General features: G+C 56.2%; 2 protein-coding genes across 6 annotated transcripts in view; one reads left to right on the top strand and one right to left on the bottom strand.

Annotated features, from left to right (window-relative positions):
• Nucleotides 1-1,339: 1,339 nt before the first annotated feature.
• Nucleotides 1,340-16,671, top strand: STARD5 (StAR related lipid transfer domain containing 5). Of its 3 annotated transcripts, none has more exons than XR_013450240.1 (6): nucleotides 1,341-1,668; nucleotides 2,517-2,649; nucleotides 6,891-7,008; nucleotides 7,557-7,650; nucleotides 8,492-9,002; nucleotides 16,352-16,671. XR_013450240.1 is itself a non-coding variant. In XM_036108811.2 (6 exons), the coding sequence occupies exons 1-6, from the start codon at nucleotides 1,451-1,453 to the stop codon at nucleotides 8,637-8,639; spliced, it is 642 nt and encodes a 213-aa protein (XP_035964704.1). In that variant the 5' UTR covers nucleotides 1,343-1,450; the 3' UTR covers nucleotides 8,640-9,136. The 3 variants fall into 3 exon arrangements, 2 of the variants coding, with proteins under 2 accessions (XP_035964703.1, XP_035964704.1); XM_036108811.2 differs by lacking the exon at nucleotides 16,352-16,671 and adding an exon at nucleotides 2,111-2,160 and having other exon boundaries at nucleotides 1,343-1,549; nucleotides 8,492-9,136; XM_036108810.2 differs by lacking the exon at nucleotides 16,352-16,671 and having other exon boundaries at nucleotides 1,340-1,668; nucleotides 8,492-9,136.
• IL16 (interleukin 16) overlaps nucleotides 12,213-17,109 on the bottom strand; it is a 69,416-nt gene continuing 64,519 nt past the window's right edge. For all 3 annotated transcript variants that reach the window (XM_036108806.2, XM_036108807.2, XM_036108808.2), the window contains 3 exons: nucleotides 14,644-14,902; nucleotides 14,286-14,408; nucleotides 12,213-12,682 (listed from right to left, as the gene is read on the bottom strand). In XM_036108806.2, the coding sequence (XP_035964699.2) occupies nucleotides 12,489-12,682; nucleotides 14,286-14,408; nucleotides 14,644-14,902 (576 nt within the window). In that variant the 3' untranslated portion in view covers nucleotides 12,213-12,488. The remainder of the gene's footprint in view (nucleotides 12,683-14,285; nucleotides 14,409-14,643; nucleotides 14,903-17,109) is intronic.

Genomic DNA, 17,109 nt, shown 5'->3' with positions numbered 1-17,109 from the left:
AGCAGGGAGCCCGATGCGGGACTCGATCCCAGGACCCTGGGATTATGACCTGAGCCGAAGGCAGACACATAACTGACTGAGCCACCCATGCTTAATTTTTTTTTAAAGTGGTTACCTTATCGGTCTTTTTTTTATGGCTCCTAGGAATACCCACTTGTGTCACTTCACTTGCCCATCACAATGGCACAGAGACACGCACTAGTGTCCCATTTCCCCTTGGAGCAAACTGAGGCTCCAAGACGTTAAGTGACTAGCCCAAAACCACACAGCCACTACTGGATGAAGCTGCGTCCAGAGTCTGGAACTCCCTAATTCCCCATGCACGGCTTCTTGACAACCCCACAGCCCATCACATCCTCCGAGAAAGGGTTTTCAAGGAGTCCTTGTGTTTACAACCATTTTTCAAACCTTTACATGAAATGATAAACAGACAAATAGAAGCACAAATAGGCCTCTGTGCTGACCTTTTCAAATATTTAGTTGGTTATAGAAGAGGAGGAAAACGAGACTGCCCTTGCCATTCACACGCGGGGGATGTGACCCCAGTCGCTCCCCAAGACCCGGGCCACCTGCTCGCGGAGAAGCCTGTGCCTCTTACCCGGGCCCAGCCCTCCCCCAGATGCCCGGGCATCTCAGCCTCCTGGACACCCCCACTTGGCTCTTTCAGCCACTATGGCCAAAAACGAAGGAGAACAGGGTTGATGGAGGGAGGTGGGTGAGGGATGCGCTAGATGGGGATGGGTATTAAAGAGGGCGCTTGTGAGGAGCACTGGGTGCTGTAAGTGATGAAGCCCTGGGTACTACCCGGAAACCAACAGCGCGCTCTATGCTAACTAACCAGAATGTAAAGAAAACCTAAAAGCCCGTGCCCAGAACTGAACGCGCCAGGTCTCCACTCAGCTGGGCCGCCAGGGGCTCCGGCCGCAGGGCGGGGCCCCCCGAGCTCCCCGCTTCAGTGGCGCAGACCCCCAGATTCCACCGGGGGCCCCGCCCCGCCCCCCGCGTCGCCCCGCCCCCCGCGTCGCCCCGCCCCGCGCACTCCCCCCGCAGCAGCCGCCCACGTCATCTCGGAGGCGAACTGCACCGCCCCCCCGCCCCGCCGCAGGCCTCTGCGCGCTCCGAGCGGAAGTCCACGCTCCCGGCTGCCAGTGGCCCCGCCGGGCCGTCCCCCGGCTCGACGCGCAAGGCCCCTCCCCGGCCGGAGGCGGAGCCGCAGGTCTGCACCGCCCACCCAGGACCGCCCAGCCTGGCCCGGCCGTCTCCGGCCCTGCCAATCTCGGGGCGGGGCGGGGCCCGTCTGCCCGCCTGGGCCAGTCCGGGGGCGTGGGGCGGGGCCTGGGCTGAGGCTCCGCCCCCGGACCCGGGCGCGGCGGCCTCCCGGCCCCATAGCCAGCCTCCGCCGCGGCGCACCCGGGCCCCGACCCCGCAGCCACGCGCAACCCTTGGCGCGATGGACCCGGCGCTGGCCGCGCAGATGAGCGAGGCGGTGGCGGAGAAGGTGCTCCGGTACCGGCGGGACGAGTCAGGATGGAAGATTTGCCGGGAAGGCGTGAGTGAGGAGCTGGGCAGGAAGGGGTCGCGTGCGCCCTGGCGCTGGGGTCTCCGAAGACCCCAGGCTCCTCCTCTTCCTGCTCCTTTCTGCTGTCTAATACCCTGGAGCTGGATTGGGTAGGGGTAGATTCCATCGAGGGTTGTTTCCTTAAAAAATCCTGGGCCTGTTGTGTGCACTAGGACCCCGGGAGATACGTATCTGTCCCTTTCATTGAGTGACTTGCCCGAGGTCACCTGGCTGGCAAATGGTGGTGAGGCTCCAGAGACTGCCCTCATCTTAGCATGAGCCTCTCCCCGTTCCCAGGAGGGTGGAACGGTAATAGTTTTTGCTTATGCGAGGCTTCTAATTTTTAAGGAATAGATGGAAATTGCTTGAGGAGACAAATGGCATGGTGGCTTTTAGGAGGTTGAAAAACACCCAGGGCTCTTCGAATCAGCCAGTTCAGATCACATCTCTTGAGGCTCCAGACTTCTCTTCTGTGTAGCACAGGGGATTGGGTCAGGTGATCTCCCAGAGCCTTTCTAGCTCTAAATTCTACGATTCTGTGCCTTTTGACAGAATGGAGTTTCAGTTTCCTGGAGGCCATCTATGGAGTTTCCAGGGAACCTGTAAGTGCATGCCTTGTCAAAGTTTGTCAGAGGTGCTCCTCCTTCTTGATGTCTCTGTGGGTTTGCTTCCTAAAATAATTCCAATCTACCCTAGCACCCTGGAATCCACTTGCCAATTATCTTCTGGAAAAGCTTCTGGTATTATTATCTAAATCATTTCCAGCAAACTGTATCTCGTGAAAACTCACGGTCCGTTTCTGCAGGTCTGAGGGGAGGTGGGCTGGTTAACTCTCAGCCCCTGATCTGCAAGGGTGTCATAGAGAGCAATGACAGATGTGGCAGCTAGTCCTTCTGTATGATCCCAGGATCAAAAACTTTGGTGGGTTCCTGGGCTCACATTCCTTCTTGTGCTCCAGGTACCGGGGAGAAGGCATCGTACACGCGACACCAGAGAAGGTATGGGGCTGCGTAAAGCCACTTGCTGGGACCCTTCGAGACAAGTGGGATGGGAACGTGAGCAGCTTTGAAATCATCGAAAGCCTCACTGATGTAAGTCTTTCCGAGCGCTGTTACCCTAGCAAGTCACCTGACCCTGTCCCTCTGGAGGGGGTCAGGGACACCTTTTGGCAAGGGCAGGACCCCGCACAGCCCCGGTCTGCTGCAGGTGGGAAACCCTGTGACCAGATGGGTGGAGAGGTCCTAAGCGGAGCTCAGAGAAATATTAGGCGCTATGAAGGCGGGCAGCGTGAATGTGGGCTCTGAGGTTGCTAAAGCTGTGGCTGGATTTGATTCGTCAGCTCGGGGGTGAAATAATGCCCCTTGATGGGGCCGTGATGATGAATCCAGAGTCGTGGCTAGAGCCAGGGTTCTCTGCCAGCTGTGGGGATTACAGTTTCTCCATTGGTACAAGGTATGTCGTCCAAGCTAGCGCTGCCCGGTAGAACTCTCCAGAATGATGGAAATGTTCTGTAACAACCCCTGTCCACTACGGTAGCCCCTAGCCCCCATGGGGCCACAGAGCACTTGAAAGGTGTCTAGTTGGAGGAAACGAATTGTTCACTTTATTTTTCATTACTCTCAGGGTAAATTTAAATAACCACATGGCGCTGGTGGTGTAATTCTAGGTGCTTCTGTCCTGAGAACATTGAGCGTTAGGAATTTGTAGCATTAAGAACACACCTCGTTTTGATTACAGAAGTTAAGAAGGAAAAAAAAAAAAAAACTCGTAGCCAAAACTAATAATGAAGTTGCCTTGGGGAGATGTTGCCAGCCTGTTTGATTCTGACATCCGTAGATGTGACACCCTCTTGCGTGTTTACACAGATGGTGTTGTGAAACCTCAGGCCATAGTTCTGTGCTGGTCCATCTGGAGGACCCAGGTGTTCTTGGCCTGGACCAAAATTCACATTTCAGTTCATTGTCAAGAGTTCATGTGGGTGTTTCCTGACGGCTGGAGCACACACCCCCGAGATGCAAAGGCAAACACCGAAATGGAATCAGACATGGTGATGTCACCGGGACTCAGTCCTTTTTTAATTCCTCTCCTAGCTTGAAGGGGAGAGTTTCAGTTGTGACACCCATTTAACACCTGGCTCATCTCCTTTATAACAAAACTGGACAGCTGGCCTCAACCTCAGAATCCGAATTAGAACCCAACGATCCTTTGTGTGTATATTTTGCAGATAGTTAAGTAGCATCCTTTTAAAATAAATTTGTCCAAGTTTATAAAAGTGAGCACATTTAGATAAAAATGTTAAGTGAACAACAACATAAGGGCTACCAGAGAGAGTAAAAAAATTGGGAAGACAATATACAAATAATTATACACACATGCTTCGAGTTGAGAAACCATGGGCTAAGGCCCTTTACAACCTAACACAAATGTGACAGAATGACCATATATGGAGTTTTCTTACTGAAGGTAACCATGGCTGCATTTCTGTAGGGTGTTTAGACTTGGGAGTTGGGGGAGGTAAGGAAAAAGGACTTTCATATATGCTAAAGAAGACCCTGGGGTACTGTAGGCTTGGCTATTAGCAAGCTAAGGTTGTTTTAGCCCCTAGCAAAGCCTGAACAGTAAGATAATTGGAAGCTTCCTGGAGGAATGTCACACATACCCACCCAGGAGTGGGGGGTGGGGGTAGGTTGCAGGTGGTCAGCCAGCGCTTTGTCCTCAGCTAGCCTTCTGCTCCCTTATCAATGCTACTCGGTCTCTCTCTGAGCACTCTGCTTCTTTCTGGGAAGGCAGTCCTGCTTCCCGGCCTGGGGCCACAGGGGACCCTCAGTCCTTGGCCTAGGGCTGAGCCAGTGTGGGCCCAAAGCAGCCCCCACTCCCTCCCCCCTCCCCTGTACCCTGCCTGACCCTGTCAGTCCTGTCCTGCAAGTTTTCGAATGTTTTGCATGCATATCTCCAACAGACTTCTGAGAAGTCTTACCTCATCCCCACACATGCACTTGACACCTAACATTTAGTTAACGTCTAAAATTTTCATCATAAATTGCAAAGAATGACGTTTTTTTTGAAAAAGATTTTATTTATTTATTTGAGAGAGAATGAAAGCGATCACAGAAGGAGAGGGAGAAGCAGACTCGCCGCTGAGCAGGGCGCCCGATGCGGGGCTCGATCCCAGGACCCTGAGATCATGACCTGAGCCGAAGGCAGACGCTTAACCCACTGAGCCACCCAGGCGCCCCTAAAAGCATGGCATTTTTAACATGTGATAAATCAGGCAATTTTGAGCAAAACAATGACTTCATTCTTTTAGATGTATCTGCATGACCTGAAGTTTTATTTACTATCATTTATTTTAAAAATACATTGATGTGATGTGGGCCAGGAGCGAACAGTGAAGAAAGAATTCTTGAGACATGTTAGGTGCAGAAAGGTGCTTTTATTAAAGCACAGGGACAGGACCTGTGAGCAGAGAGATCTGCACTGGGAGTGTAAGGAGCTATTGATTATATATAGTTTTAAGTTGGGGGGTAGAGATAAAGGGAGTTCCCAAAAGGATTTTCATATGCTGAAGAAGACTTCCAGGATCCTGGAGGCCTGGCTGTGATCAAGCTAAGCATTAACAAGAAGGCAGTCTGAGTTCCTGGAGGAATGTCTTACTCTGCCTGACTCAAGTGTTTGTCATTTGGCTGCAAGTTGTAAGGAAATTTAATTTTATCCACTTTCTTTTGCCTTAGTTCTCCTCATCATTTCTTGAACTCATTTTTCCATTGCAAATAGGCTACCGAATTTTATCCTAATATATTTATTCCTCAAAGACATCATCCTTCATCATAAATATGTACATGAATTATATGTATATATACTTATGTATATAATATATCTCCTGTGACCTTAAGATTCTGCATGTTAAAAAGAATCTGGATTGAGATATGATTATAATTTATTAAGACAGTATGATTATATTACAAATGTGGATGAAGGACTATTATACGTAAAAAGTAATCTATTTTACATCTCTTGGTGAGGGGAATGAGAGGTCTTTTCTCAAGTTAATTCATGTGCCCATGAAAAGATAGGACTTACTGCTAGAAGGAGAGGGGCGCCTGGCTGGTTCAGTCAGTGGAGTAGGTGACTGTGGACCTCGGGGCTGTAGGTTCGAGCCCCACATTGTTGGATGCAGAGATGACTTAGAAATGAAATCTTTAAAGAAAAAGAAAGACAGAAGGGTGGAGCCTTCAGTGGACAGTAACTGTGAACAGGGGAAGACACAGGCTGCTGGTGAGCTGAGGTTCTGGAGAAGGGGAGAAGAAGCTGACCTGTGGTTCCTCCTTGCCCTTCAGGGGAACGGCGAGAATGCAGAGAAGGAGCCCTCCCATGCAGACGGGTATTTATCAGCTTGATTTTGAGAAATCCCAAGTACTCGAATTCTGAGTTGGATAGATAGGTGACAGGTGGGCAACAGGATGGACACAGAGCCGGGTGCGAGTTTATGGATTTATCACATGTTGCTGCCTTTGGCATTTCTTATCAATCCTGTAAGCGCTCCTTCAGGAATGATGCATCCTGCAGCAGGAATCAGGACGAGAAGAATTCAGAAGTGTCAAACTGCCTTGTTTCTTACAGCAAGCTTTGGTCTTAAAAAAAGAATAAGAGGGGAGAACATGGGATTCTAACTCCAGCATGCCATGCCTTGCTCAACTATTGGAATCAGCATCCTGACGTGTCCCCCTGGTGCCCTGGGAGACTTGGCACCCGGGGACCGTGCCTGCTAGGAAGATTCCAGATGGGTAGGGTGTGCTGTGCGTTTGTCACAAGTGGAAAGGGAGAGGCTGTGTGAAGGTGAGCCTGCTCTCAGGCTGGTGGTTTTAGGAAGAACACAGGGAGGCTGAGTCATCCGGACATGGGTTCCCAGCGCCCCCAGGGATCGCATGCCCACCTGAAGACTCCGACCCTGTGGGCAGAGGTGTCTGCCAAGACGCTCGTGCCCCAGTCTTAAAACCCAGTCCCTTCAAGTGCAGTCCCTCCTTGCCCGTGCCACAGCCCAGAGAGCTCCGTCCCATCCTACACCTGACCTGTCCTTCTCCACTGTGACCCTAGGGGGTGGGTGCTGCCGGAGGGGTGGGGAAGGGTGGGATGAAGCCTGGGTGGGTTGGGGCGACCTTGCCTTCGAGGTGGGAGGGTGGACTGGTGGGGTGTTCTGAGATTGGGTGAGGTCAAGGGGTGCTCCCCCCAGGACCTTGCTCTGAGGGCCAGGCTCCTCGTTTCCCAGACGCTGGGTGTGGGGCGGGGGCGGGAGACCTCTGGCCGGCAGCTGGACTCCTCCGTGCTTTGACAGATGCTCTGCGTGAGCAGAACCACCAGCCCCTCGGCTGCCATGAAGCTCATTTCCCCCAGAGACTTCGTGGACTTGGTGCTCGTCAAGAAGTACGAGGATGGGACCCTCAGTTCCAATGGTGAGTGCCAGCCGGGGTGTCACCGGGCGCAGGGGAGCGCGTGCCATGGGGGGCCAAGGTGAGAGGGTGCACAGGCCAGTCATCCGACAGTGACCTCCCAGATGTGGCCAGCACCCCTTGTCGTCGCTGCTGAGGCTCAAAGTCTCCAGTGTCGGTGTGCAGGGCTGTCACGCTGTCCCCTCCCTCAGGCCTCAGCGCAAGTCCCACTGCCTCCCGAAAGCTGCAGCCCCTGCCATTTCTGCGGATCTTCCACGTGGGGACAGAGGGTGGGTCGGAGGGGGTGCCTCCCTCCTGCCGCCAAGCCTTACCCTGTGGAATGTTCTTTTCTCTGAGATGCCGCAGGCTTGGGAAGCCGTGAACGTGGGTGGGTGCGTGGGTGGGTTTGTATGTGTACGTATGTGAGTGTGTGTGTGTGAGGGTAAGGGATGGTGGGGGGGCTCAGGGGCAGATCCCAGGGCACCGTGCTGACTCCTCGGGCTCCAGATTGGGGGTCTGCATGCACTAGGGGTGAGGGCGCAGCTCACCCCCCGTTTTGCTCTGTCTTCCAGCTATCAACGTGGAGCACCCATCGTGTCCCCCGAAGCCAGGTTATGTGAGGGGCTTTAACCACCCTTGTGGCTGCTTCTGCGAGCCTCTGCCAGGGTAAGGACAATCTCCTGGACTGAGTGACATGCCCAGACCTTGATCGTGGACCTTCTTTTCAATGGGCACATTAATTACAGTTTGCAGCAGTAGACCTGCCTTACGGCCCCGCGGGCTTTGACATTACAGAGCACTGTTCTGAACACGTCGGTGCCGCAGCGTGCCCACGCACTGGCACAGGGGACAGAATTGTGGGAGGCGTCGCCCCCTCTCCAGCCCCGTAAGGCAAGCTGGGCAAAGGTCCTGGTCCCACGTAGCAGATGAGAGAACAGGCTCAGGGAGGTCAAGGGATCTCTCCCGGGTCGGAGGCTTCAGAGGCTGGCAGTGCAGGGCTGGAGGAGGGCCAGGCCCTCGCTTCTGTGCTCTCTGGCCTCTGTCCACCAGCCCGGAGCGGCTGTCCCCACCCCACGTCCCCTCCACGAGGAATGGGCTGGAGGTGCCAGTCAGCCCGCGAGCTGAGCTCGGGGATGGTTCTGTCCCACTGTCTCATTTCTCATTCGCACTTTTGAGAACATAGGCGCCCCGGCCCCCGGTGCCGATACTCAGAGTAGAAGAGCCACAGACCAGAGCAGCACGTTCTGCCTCGCGTTGCTCACCTGCCCAGCCCATCCCCCTCCAGGCCTCAGTTGCCCTGTCTGTGCGACTCGGAGGAGGACAGGGTTGTAAAGGGTCTAGGCCCTTGGCCTCTGTGACGGACAGGTGCCGTGCTGGGTGGGGTTCCTGATGACAAATCCCAGTGTCACAGCCTTGTCTCCCAGGGTGAGCGCTCCTCGGTGGCCCAGTGCCCGGCCCCAGCGCCCTGCTCCAGACGCGTGACGCGGCTCTGCCTCTGTTTCCCTAGGGAGCCCGACAAGACCAACCTGGTCACGTTCTTCCAGACCGACCTCAGCGGCTACCTCCCGCGGAGCGTGGTGGACTCCTTCTTCCCCCGCAGCATGGCGGGGTTCTACGCCAACCTGGAGAAAGCCGTGAGGACCTTGTACGACTGACGTTCTCACCTGCTGGCCGAGGGCTCCCGTGACTCACGCAGAGCTCCCGATGGTGGGGTACCGGAGAGCCCCGAGGGCCGGTTTTCAGCCTTTGGGACCCACTCGGGGACAGCTCGTCTCCGAGAAGCTGGTCGGAGTGGCCCCCGCCGCCCCGCTCCCCCTGCCCCCTCGGGGCCGGCTTGGGGGAGTCGCTCCTGTGCCCTCTCTGCTGGTTGTCCCCACACCTGCAGCCAGTGGACCCCAGGGCGTGCGCCCCGGTCTGAAGCCTGCGTGTGCCAGTCTCCGCCACAGACCGCCTGCCCCCCCCGCCCCGTCTGCCAGAAAGAACCCCCATCGACACCGAGAGCCAGGCTCTGCTGCCTCGTGAGTATCCGGTGCCCTCCAGCCTGATAACACCGCACCAGATTTCCCCCCTTAAAAAGATAACGGCTTGGAAAACACTGTTTTAACAAATGAGATAAGCACTGAGGAAAAATACATTCAGTGTTTCTTTCTGAGTCGGTCGTTCCCGCTCTCTGCCGCTGTGCTAACTGCCCGTCCCCAGCGAACCCAGGCATCTGCCCCAAGCCGACTGCCGCCTTGGGCCGGGTCGTGTCTGGCATGATGGTGAGCGGGGCGGGCCTCTCCTGCCTCTGAGGAGCGCCTTCTCTCCCTGGGCGTTCGCCTTCTCCTCCCCGCTGTCTGGAGGCCGGGCTGGAGTCCTCGCTGGTGGGGCCACACTGCTGTCAGCATGCAGCACGGGAGGGCAGGTCCCCTCCGGCGGCCCTGGCTGGAGTCCCCGCTGCGGGCTCTGCTCTGAGACCGCACGGGCCCGCACCAGCCTGGCCCAGAGTGTGGGTCGTCGGACCGGGGAGCACGGCCTTGCCACCTGGAAGGGGCCTCGGCAGCCACACGAGGTCCTTCCCTGTCTCCGGTCGGGACCGCTCAGCCTGCGGGTGAGGGACACCCCCGTGTCTGGCCACAGTGTCCTCGCGTCGGCAGTGAGGACAAGTGGAAGACAGCCCCCTTGTGCGCCGTAGCTTATTCCCCACCCTCGAGTCCTGGGGTGTCTGTCTCCGAATGTGCCGACGTGCGAGCAAGCATTGAAACAGGAAAGCTCCGTGTCAAGGGCTTAGAGCCGCCTTCTTATGGGTTGTGATGTGACTACAGACCCCAAGTCATGCCGTCGGGATGATCCAGCTAACTCACCAAGAAATCTTCATCAGGCTCTTGGATTTATTTAGATTTCATTCCCTCAATAAGTACGTAGCAGGTCCTTACTCTGCTGGGCACCAGCTCAGGAGACCCCGGAAGCCGCCCGTGCCGCCCTGTCGAGCAGGGTGGAAGGCCAGCCCCCCGAGGACCCGGGTCACAGGGTCCATCGGGTGAAACTGTGCGCTGGACTAGGAGTCTGAAAACATGCACCTGGTCCGGCGCCTACCACGCACTCGGAATTTCTGTTCCTGAACAGTGCTTTCACCTGCCCCTGCTTCGACGTCCTGACTTTATAGGACAATGTGGGGACGTGAATAGCAATCCGGACGTAGCCTGCTGCTTGAGTCCGTGCAGATGAAATGACGTATGGTCTGGTAAGACACGGCTCAGAGCAAAGCACCGGCGCAGCCTGGGAGAGGCCCTGGGGAGGGTGCATGTCCATGGGGTGGAAGTGGGTCCCTGGCTGTGTTTGGGGATGACCGGAAACCGCTTGCCGAGGCGCTGTTCTGGGCCTCTCCTCTGCTCTGAAGACGTTGGCCAGGGACAGCCGAATCTCCCATGTGAATCCCAGCACCACGAAGTGCTAATGGATGAGCTCTTGTGTTAAGACCCTGCCGGCTCCTGGACTGAGGACCCCCCCCACCCCACCCCCCGAGCCTGGAGACCGGAAACTTGACCCGTGGTGGTGTCCTGAGTGGGGGAGAGGGGGACCTTCTGAAGCAGGAGGAGGGACTGGGAGGACTGCGGGCTCACCCCTAGCTGTGCCCTAGTCCTGAGACAAGCCTGCGCAGACGTGCGGGACGCCTTCTCTGTGTCCCTGGCCCGTGGCCCGCCCTGTGCTTGTCCCTGGCCCACCACTGGCTCCCAGGGCTGACGGAAGGCCCCCCCTCCTTCCCTGGGCTGGACCACATGCCTGACCTGGCTGCTTGCCCAGCAGTTGCCCAGTTGTCTCTGTGAGATGGGGGGGGCCGGGTGTACCTCCGAGTCCGCGTGGCCTCATCGGCCAGCCCAGGGCAGGACAGGTAGGATCCTGTGGAGTGCATGTGGAACTCAGTCAGCCTTCCAGGGCTGGATTGCGGTGATCGTCGGTGTTCGTTAAACCTGAGGAACCGGTCCACACGGTGTCTCAGAGTCCTTGTCTCTGTGTAGGGCTTGACAAAATTCAGAGGGGATGCACAAGGCAGGAAGCAGGACGCGACTACTGTAAGCCCGCTGCTTCCCGGGATGAATGGGTCAGCGAGCTGATGCCCACTGCAGTGACGTCACACATAGCATTTACGTGAAGAGGGGCCCCCGGCGGGTGTTCTACGAGTTCACTGCCAGGAAACAGTCTTTGCTTCCTGTGGACCCTGGAGAAGCCACCAGATTCCACTGACATGGCCCCAGCGCTCCTGGCCTGGGCATAACTCGTTTGCCTCCAGTCTCCACCATGATCACGGGGCTGGGGCAGGGCTGGGACGCTGCCTGGGGTCTATTGCTGCTAATACGCCCGTTTGTCCTGAGTGTGGCCGTCAGGCATTAAGAGATGAACAAACCACATACCCCTTTGGTCAGGCACTATTCCGTCTGTACCAGATCCCAGAAAAGAAGGACTTAATCTCTGCCCCATCATCCACCAGCTCGGATGGGTCACCTGCTGTCTCCCGGTCTTGGTGCCCTCATCAGTATGTAGGTACCACTGTGATTATTAAAGACCGCGTCCACTGAACACCAGCCCAGTGCTCGGCGCGGGGTAGGTAAATGGTAGCATATCTCGTTTACCCTCTCGTACGCATGCTGGTCCGTGCTGTTGGCACACCTGCCCACGTTTTGAGTCTCACCTGTCCTCCTGGCGTCCTTGCCCCACCACCCGGGACCACCCTAGGCCTAGGATCATGTCTCCGACCCAACCAAAACCAGCTTTGCAACTGTTTTGTGTGGTAGATTGTGTTTTCCCAAAATAGCCCCGCAGCGTCTCCCCTCGCCTTGCACCTGGGCCAGCGCCCCCTGATAAGGTCCAGCAGAAGATGCCTTGGGGCTCCGAGGCCGGCTCATAAGAAGGACACACCTTCTACCTGGCTCTCACCCTTGCACCCAGCCGCCATGTTGTGAGGAAGCCCAGGCCCGGGGTGAGGCCCCCTGTGAGTGTCCAGGCTGACGGCCCCAGCTCAGTTCCCAGCCAACAGCCAACATCAGCTGCCAGAGGTGTGAGAGAATGACCCTCCGGGTGCTTGCAGCCCCCAGCCTCTGAGTTGCTCGGGCGGATGCCCAGGAAAGCAGCATGACCTGTCCCCTCTGAGCCTGCCCACATGGCAGATTCGTGAGAAAAGCGAACGCTGTCTGGGGTGTGAATCGTTATACCGTTAGAGGGCTTGGAAAATCCGCAAAGCAGGACATGGATTTCATACCAAACTATAACGTATCTGTTTTATTTACAGCACCACAGTATTATCATTACGCTCTCTAGACGTAGTCTGCATCGGCCACCCCGGTGTGACTCTCCCTTCCTTTGGGGACAACCCTCTTGCTGGGTGGCGTCCCAGAAGGTCTGGACCAGGGCAGCGGCCACCAGGAAGCACATCTCTGCTTTTCCCCATCCGGGCGGGGATTAGCAGCGACCCTGAGAATTCGCGGCTGTGAGGAGCTAGGTGAACGGCTTTGGCACCCGTACTTCGCCTAGGGGTCTCCGGCTGCTGTGGTCCCCTTGGCCTGCAGGCTTTTCCGCCTGATGACAATCGTGACAGGTCCATCAGGCAACGTCTTGATGATGTTCCAGGCTTCAAACCGCGTGAGGCCCTGCATGGCCGTGCCAGCCAAGTGTAAGATTTCATCTCCTGGCTCGACTGTCTCGCTCTGCTCCGAGGCTGCCCCTGAGGGGGGGAGAAGAAGATAACGGGTTGCAGGGGTGACCGGGGAACAAGGAAGGTTACTTCTGACCCTCAGTGTCCGAGGAGCCAGGACAGCTCGGGAGGGAACAGGGTGCCCATCCCTCGGGAGCTTGGCGGTGGGTCTGAAAGGAGGCATCTCCTCAGACGGTGACCTCGAGGTGGGCACATCACACTCCAGCTCTGTGGCCCTTGGGAAAGGTGTAGCCTATGTGTCCCCAGAGAAGGGAGGTTCTGGGCAGCCCCGAGCCCAGAGCCGGGTTGAGGAGACTTCATGGATCATAGAGGCCTCTGGGGAGCGCCTCCCCCCCGAGCCTCCATGGACAGCAGCCCCACACCCTGGTCCACATGTGGTCTCTCCCCTTCTAATGAGCTCCCCAGGCACTGGGCGGTGTGGGAAGGGGACTGGTGAACCTTCACGGTGTGCTGTCTCTGAATGGTCTGGAGGGGACCCCTGCGTGCATATAAGAGGACATCGTGTATGGCTTTCATCTTCCATCTTTCAGAAGAGTGTTACTTTATTGTTTATATTAAAAGAGGATTTCCCATCCGTTTGATATTCAGAAATAGTGACTAAAGGCCAATAGTAATGAGAATAAAAACCTGCTGAAGTATTTCGGGCCCTCGTGCCTATCAGGTGTCCTGCTAACACTGCGTGCGGGACAATTGTCCCTTTGCACCTGCCAGGTGCCCGAGGACTCGGGTAGCCAGCCGAGCTTCAGAGCTGCTAGTTCACCTTCGAAAATCAAAAACGTCTTTCCCAGAGTTGGGGTAAACATGGACTCCTGGGGACCCCCCCAGTGAGCCTCCATGCACCCAGGTCCAAACACACCCCACAGCTCTGTGTGCATGAGGAGCCCCACCCCAGGGGCCGTGGTCTCTCAGCAAGTGAGAGGCTGAGCTGGGGCCAGAACCCGGGTCCCTTGACTCCTGCCCGGTGCCCTCTGCCCACAGCTCCCCACTCTGCGGTGCTGGGGTCCAGCTTGAGGAGCAGCGGAGAGTCAGTGGGAGCTGCAGGCCATTCACGATGTTCATGGGAAAACCCGAGTGATCCCCACTTTCAGCCAGCTTGCGCCTCAAGCCGTGATGAACAAAACATCAACGTTTTGAATAAAAACAGGAGCTGATGGGTCCAGGATTAGGGGGAGGCGAGTGAGGCTGAGTATGTACAAGTGGAAAGACTCTGTCCTTATTTTAAACTTTGATATTTTGTTCATTATGGATTTTGTTTAATTAATTTTAATTTTTAGAAATAGCACGTTGAGATTGGCTACTGCGGGTTTGGGGGCCCCCTTCTGTGCTGCGCCTCGGGCCGTGCCTGCCTGGCCTCGCCCTAGTCCCAGCCCTGCCCAGCTGAACCAAGCCCAGGGCTCAGTCACTTACGAGGACCCAGCGGATGAGAAGGAGTCAGGAGGTGTCCTGAGCCGAGGAGAAAAGCTAGAAAAAGCAGAATCGAGTCCCTATGTGGCCGGCCTGCCTGCCTCCAGGAGGGCACGGGGTGGTGGGAACCCCAAGCTCGGGGGCACTTACTGGAATCTATAGAAACACACAGCTGGAGAGAGCACAAAGACGCAGACGCACACCACACCTTTGAAAATCCTGTTCACGGTGAGAGGCTTGTCCCCGAGCAGGGAGCCCTTCCCGCCTTCCAGGCTGAAGCCCAGCCCCGCAGAGGTCTTCTGCAGCGTCACCGTGTGCACCGTGGCCTCTGCTGTGGGGGGAACACAGGGACACTGTCAGGGACACCCTCCTCCAGGCAGCACGCGAGCCGGGGAAGCCCACCTGCTGGACCGGCACCCGTGCCCACGCACATATTAACACGGATACGCGTCCCCAGCAGCCTGCCGGGCAGGCCACGCATGACTGAGCGGCCCCAGCAGCACCCACCCCACGTGGCCAAAGGCGATGTGGCCCACAGGGCCTCCCCCAAGCTCGGGGGCACTTACTGGAATCTACAGAAACCTCGCTGGCCACAGAGGCTGAGGCCGAGGAATCTGTGGAGGAGCTCAGGTCGGGCGTGGCCTCCAGAGCCGGCTTCCGGGTGACAATCACAGCTTGCCTGGGGTCCCGAGCTTGGCGGAGGATGGCCAGGGCATCGTTGTGTGTGGCCCCTTTGAGGGACTTGCCGTTGATGGATAGAACCTCATTGCCCTTCTGAATAGTTCCCTCCTGGGAGGCCAGCCCGTTGGGGAACACTCTGTGGACCTGAACAAACCAAAGGAAGTCAAGACCCAGGAATCACCCGGCGTCAGATCCAGATTCTTGCTGGAGGAGGATCCGGACCAGTTAGTCAAACCTAGCCACCCAGAGCGGAGATCGCCAGCAATAATGGCCAGACTGGTCCTCAGAACTCTTCCTAACACAATGCCCTAGCCACCCCTTGTGGTCTCCTTTCAGCAAAATATGTGGGATTTTTAAACATCCCATGTCTTTGCCTCTGCCTCTTTAATGAGGTCAAGTCTAACGTGCATAATTAAGAGGATTACATGACAGTGTGCCCTGGTGGTCACTGAGATGTGCTCCATCGTCATGGAAGCCAAGCTGTCTATTTCTCTAAGTTATTTTGGTGTCCGGAAAATTCTGTGATGCCGTCGGATGTGGCGAGGATCCCCAGGCTCCGTACGAGACCCAAGCATGAGGCAGAAGCTCTGCTGGGCATCTGAGTCCCTCCGCCGTAGTCCCTCCACATCCAACCCCACCCCCCCACCCCCGCCCCGAGTCATGGGGAAGATGGGTTTAGACAAGCCAGTGAGTGCCCAGCATGGCCCTCGGTCACGGACGGGGCTCAACATTAGTTCTCTTGCAATGACTCGGGAAAGGAACCGAAGTGTTCACGCACGGAGGGAGAAAGAGGAAGTCTGGTGCACATGCCTGGCCCGTGTGCGTTGCTTCCTCCTGGTGTTTGAGGGGCTGCCGTGTCTCGGGGTGCTGGCCAAATGGGGTGGAGAGAAGTCACCACTCGGGGCAGACCCAAAGATCCCAAGTACTATTCTCACAGGCCAGTTCTCACCTCTCCTCCAATGGAAAGTCAACTACACAGTCAGGAGCCCCTTGGTAGTCCGCTGCTGCATGCTTAGGGACAGAAATAGGTCCTGGGTGGTTTTATGTGCTTTTTTTGTGGTAGAGAGCCTGCTTGCAGAGAAGGAAGTCACTGCTCACACGTGGGAGGCTCTGAACTGACCAATAGGAATGGGCCAGGTCACCCACCGGGAGGTGTGGTGTGTTTCATGCTGGCTGATGAGGAGCTGGAGGGTATGTTTTCAGCTGGGCAAGGGGATGCGTGTGAGCCCACATACAGAATACACTGAGACAACACAGCCATCAACGAGGACAGTGCACCCCGCTTTGGAGACAGGGAGTGGCCATGTCACAGCTCGGTCCATGAGGATGGGACGGCCAGAAACCATCGGGTCAGACAGACAGGGTGGGCAGACAGGTGGACTACTCCCAGTGCAGATCAGACGGTGTGGGCCAGAGTCATGGGGTCCACAGGAAGAGGTGCAGGTGATGGGGGGCAGCTGCCTCCCCACTCTCCCCCCAGGCTCCAGCAGATCCCCAGAGAACGGGGGCTGGACCACGCGATCCGAAGCCTCAGGGTGCGGCCTGCCTTGTGCTCTGTGAACCCTCACAGGAACTGCTTCTTTTTCTTTCCAGCGTGGCCCTAGTGCCCCAACCGACCATCAGCAGCCTCTCCAGCATCCAAGCCAACCCCCCACCGACGGTCCCAGTGGGCAAATCCAGGAAAGCAGCCTCCTTTACAGGACCCGCCTTCCCCAGGTGTCCTTCTATCCAGGTGAGGCCCCTCGGCATGCAGGTGAGCTGTGCTATGTTATCAGGGCCACGTCTTCAATCCGGCTGTACGGCCTTCCATGAAGGCCCCTGTGACCATAAACCATTCCTGTCTAAATGTTCAGTCGCGAACAGGTTACTGGTCTCTTTGTCCAAAACAAGAGACACTGAATAAAATTGGCTTCTAATTTTTGTTGTTGTTGATTTGAAATTCGCGTAACATACAATGAACCACTTTAAAGTGTACTCTTCAGTGACATTCGGTGGGTTTGAGTTTTTTAAAATGTCCCTCCACACAGAGTATTTTTAAAATGTCCCTTTAAACCCCAGGAAATTCTGATCTAACAGTCCTGATGTGAGGCTGAGACACCTGTAATTTTTTTTTAAGGTTCCACAAGTGATTCAGATTTCCTTTGGCATATTCAAGTCGTTTGGGGTCCACAGAGACCTTCCTTGTTCAGTGAAGGATCACGGTGAGGGTAGAATATGGAGTCATGGAGGTGATGTGACTATACTTCTTACAAAGGATGGGGTACCAACAGCTCCCCTTCAAAATCCTGCCCGGGGGCCTGCTGCCAGCCACTCGTCCGACCCCCAGAGAGGCCCTTCCTAGCAGGTGTTCC

Source organism: Halichoerus grypus, chromosome 8 (genome assembly GCF_964656455.1).
Source record: "Halichoerus grypus chromosome 8, mHalGry1.hap1.1, whole genome shotgun sequence".
In the NCBI taxonomy this organism is placed as follows: Eukaryota; Metazoa; Chordata; class Mammalia; order Carnivora; family Phocidae; genus Halichoerus; species Halichoerus grypus.
The sequence above is the reverse complement of the archived record's forward strand: the minus strand, read 5'-3'. Positions and strand labels throughout refer to the sequence as shown.

What these genes read in the sequence shown, in the direction of transcription:
- STARD5 (XM_036108810.2), top strand. Translation starts at nt 1,451, where the DNA reads ATGGACCCGGCGCTGGCCGCGCAGATGAGCGAGGCGGTGGCGGAGAAG. An exon ending in TCATCGAAAGCCTCACTGAT is followed by an intron (nt 2,650 to 6,890) that starts GTAAGTCTTTCC and finishes GTGCTTTGACAG; the next exon opens with ATGCTCTGCGTGAGCAGAAC. An exon ending in TGGGACCCTCAGTTCCAATG is followed by an intron (nt 7,009 to 7,556) that starts GTGAGTGCCAGC and finishes TCTGTCTTCCAG; the next exon opens with CTATCAACGTGGAGCACCCA.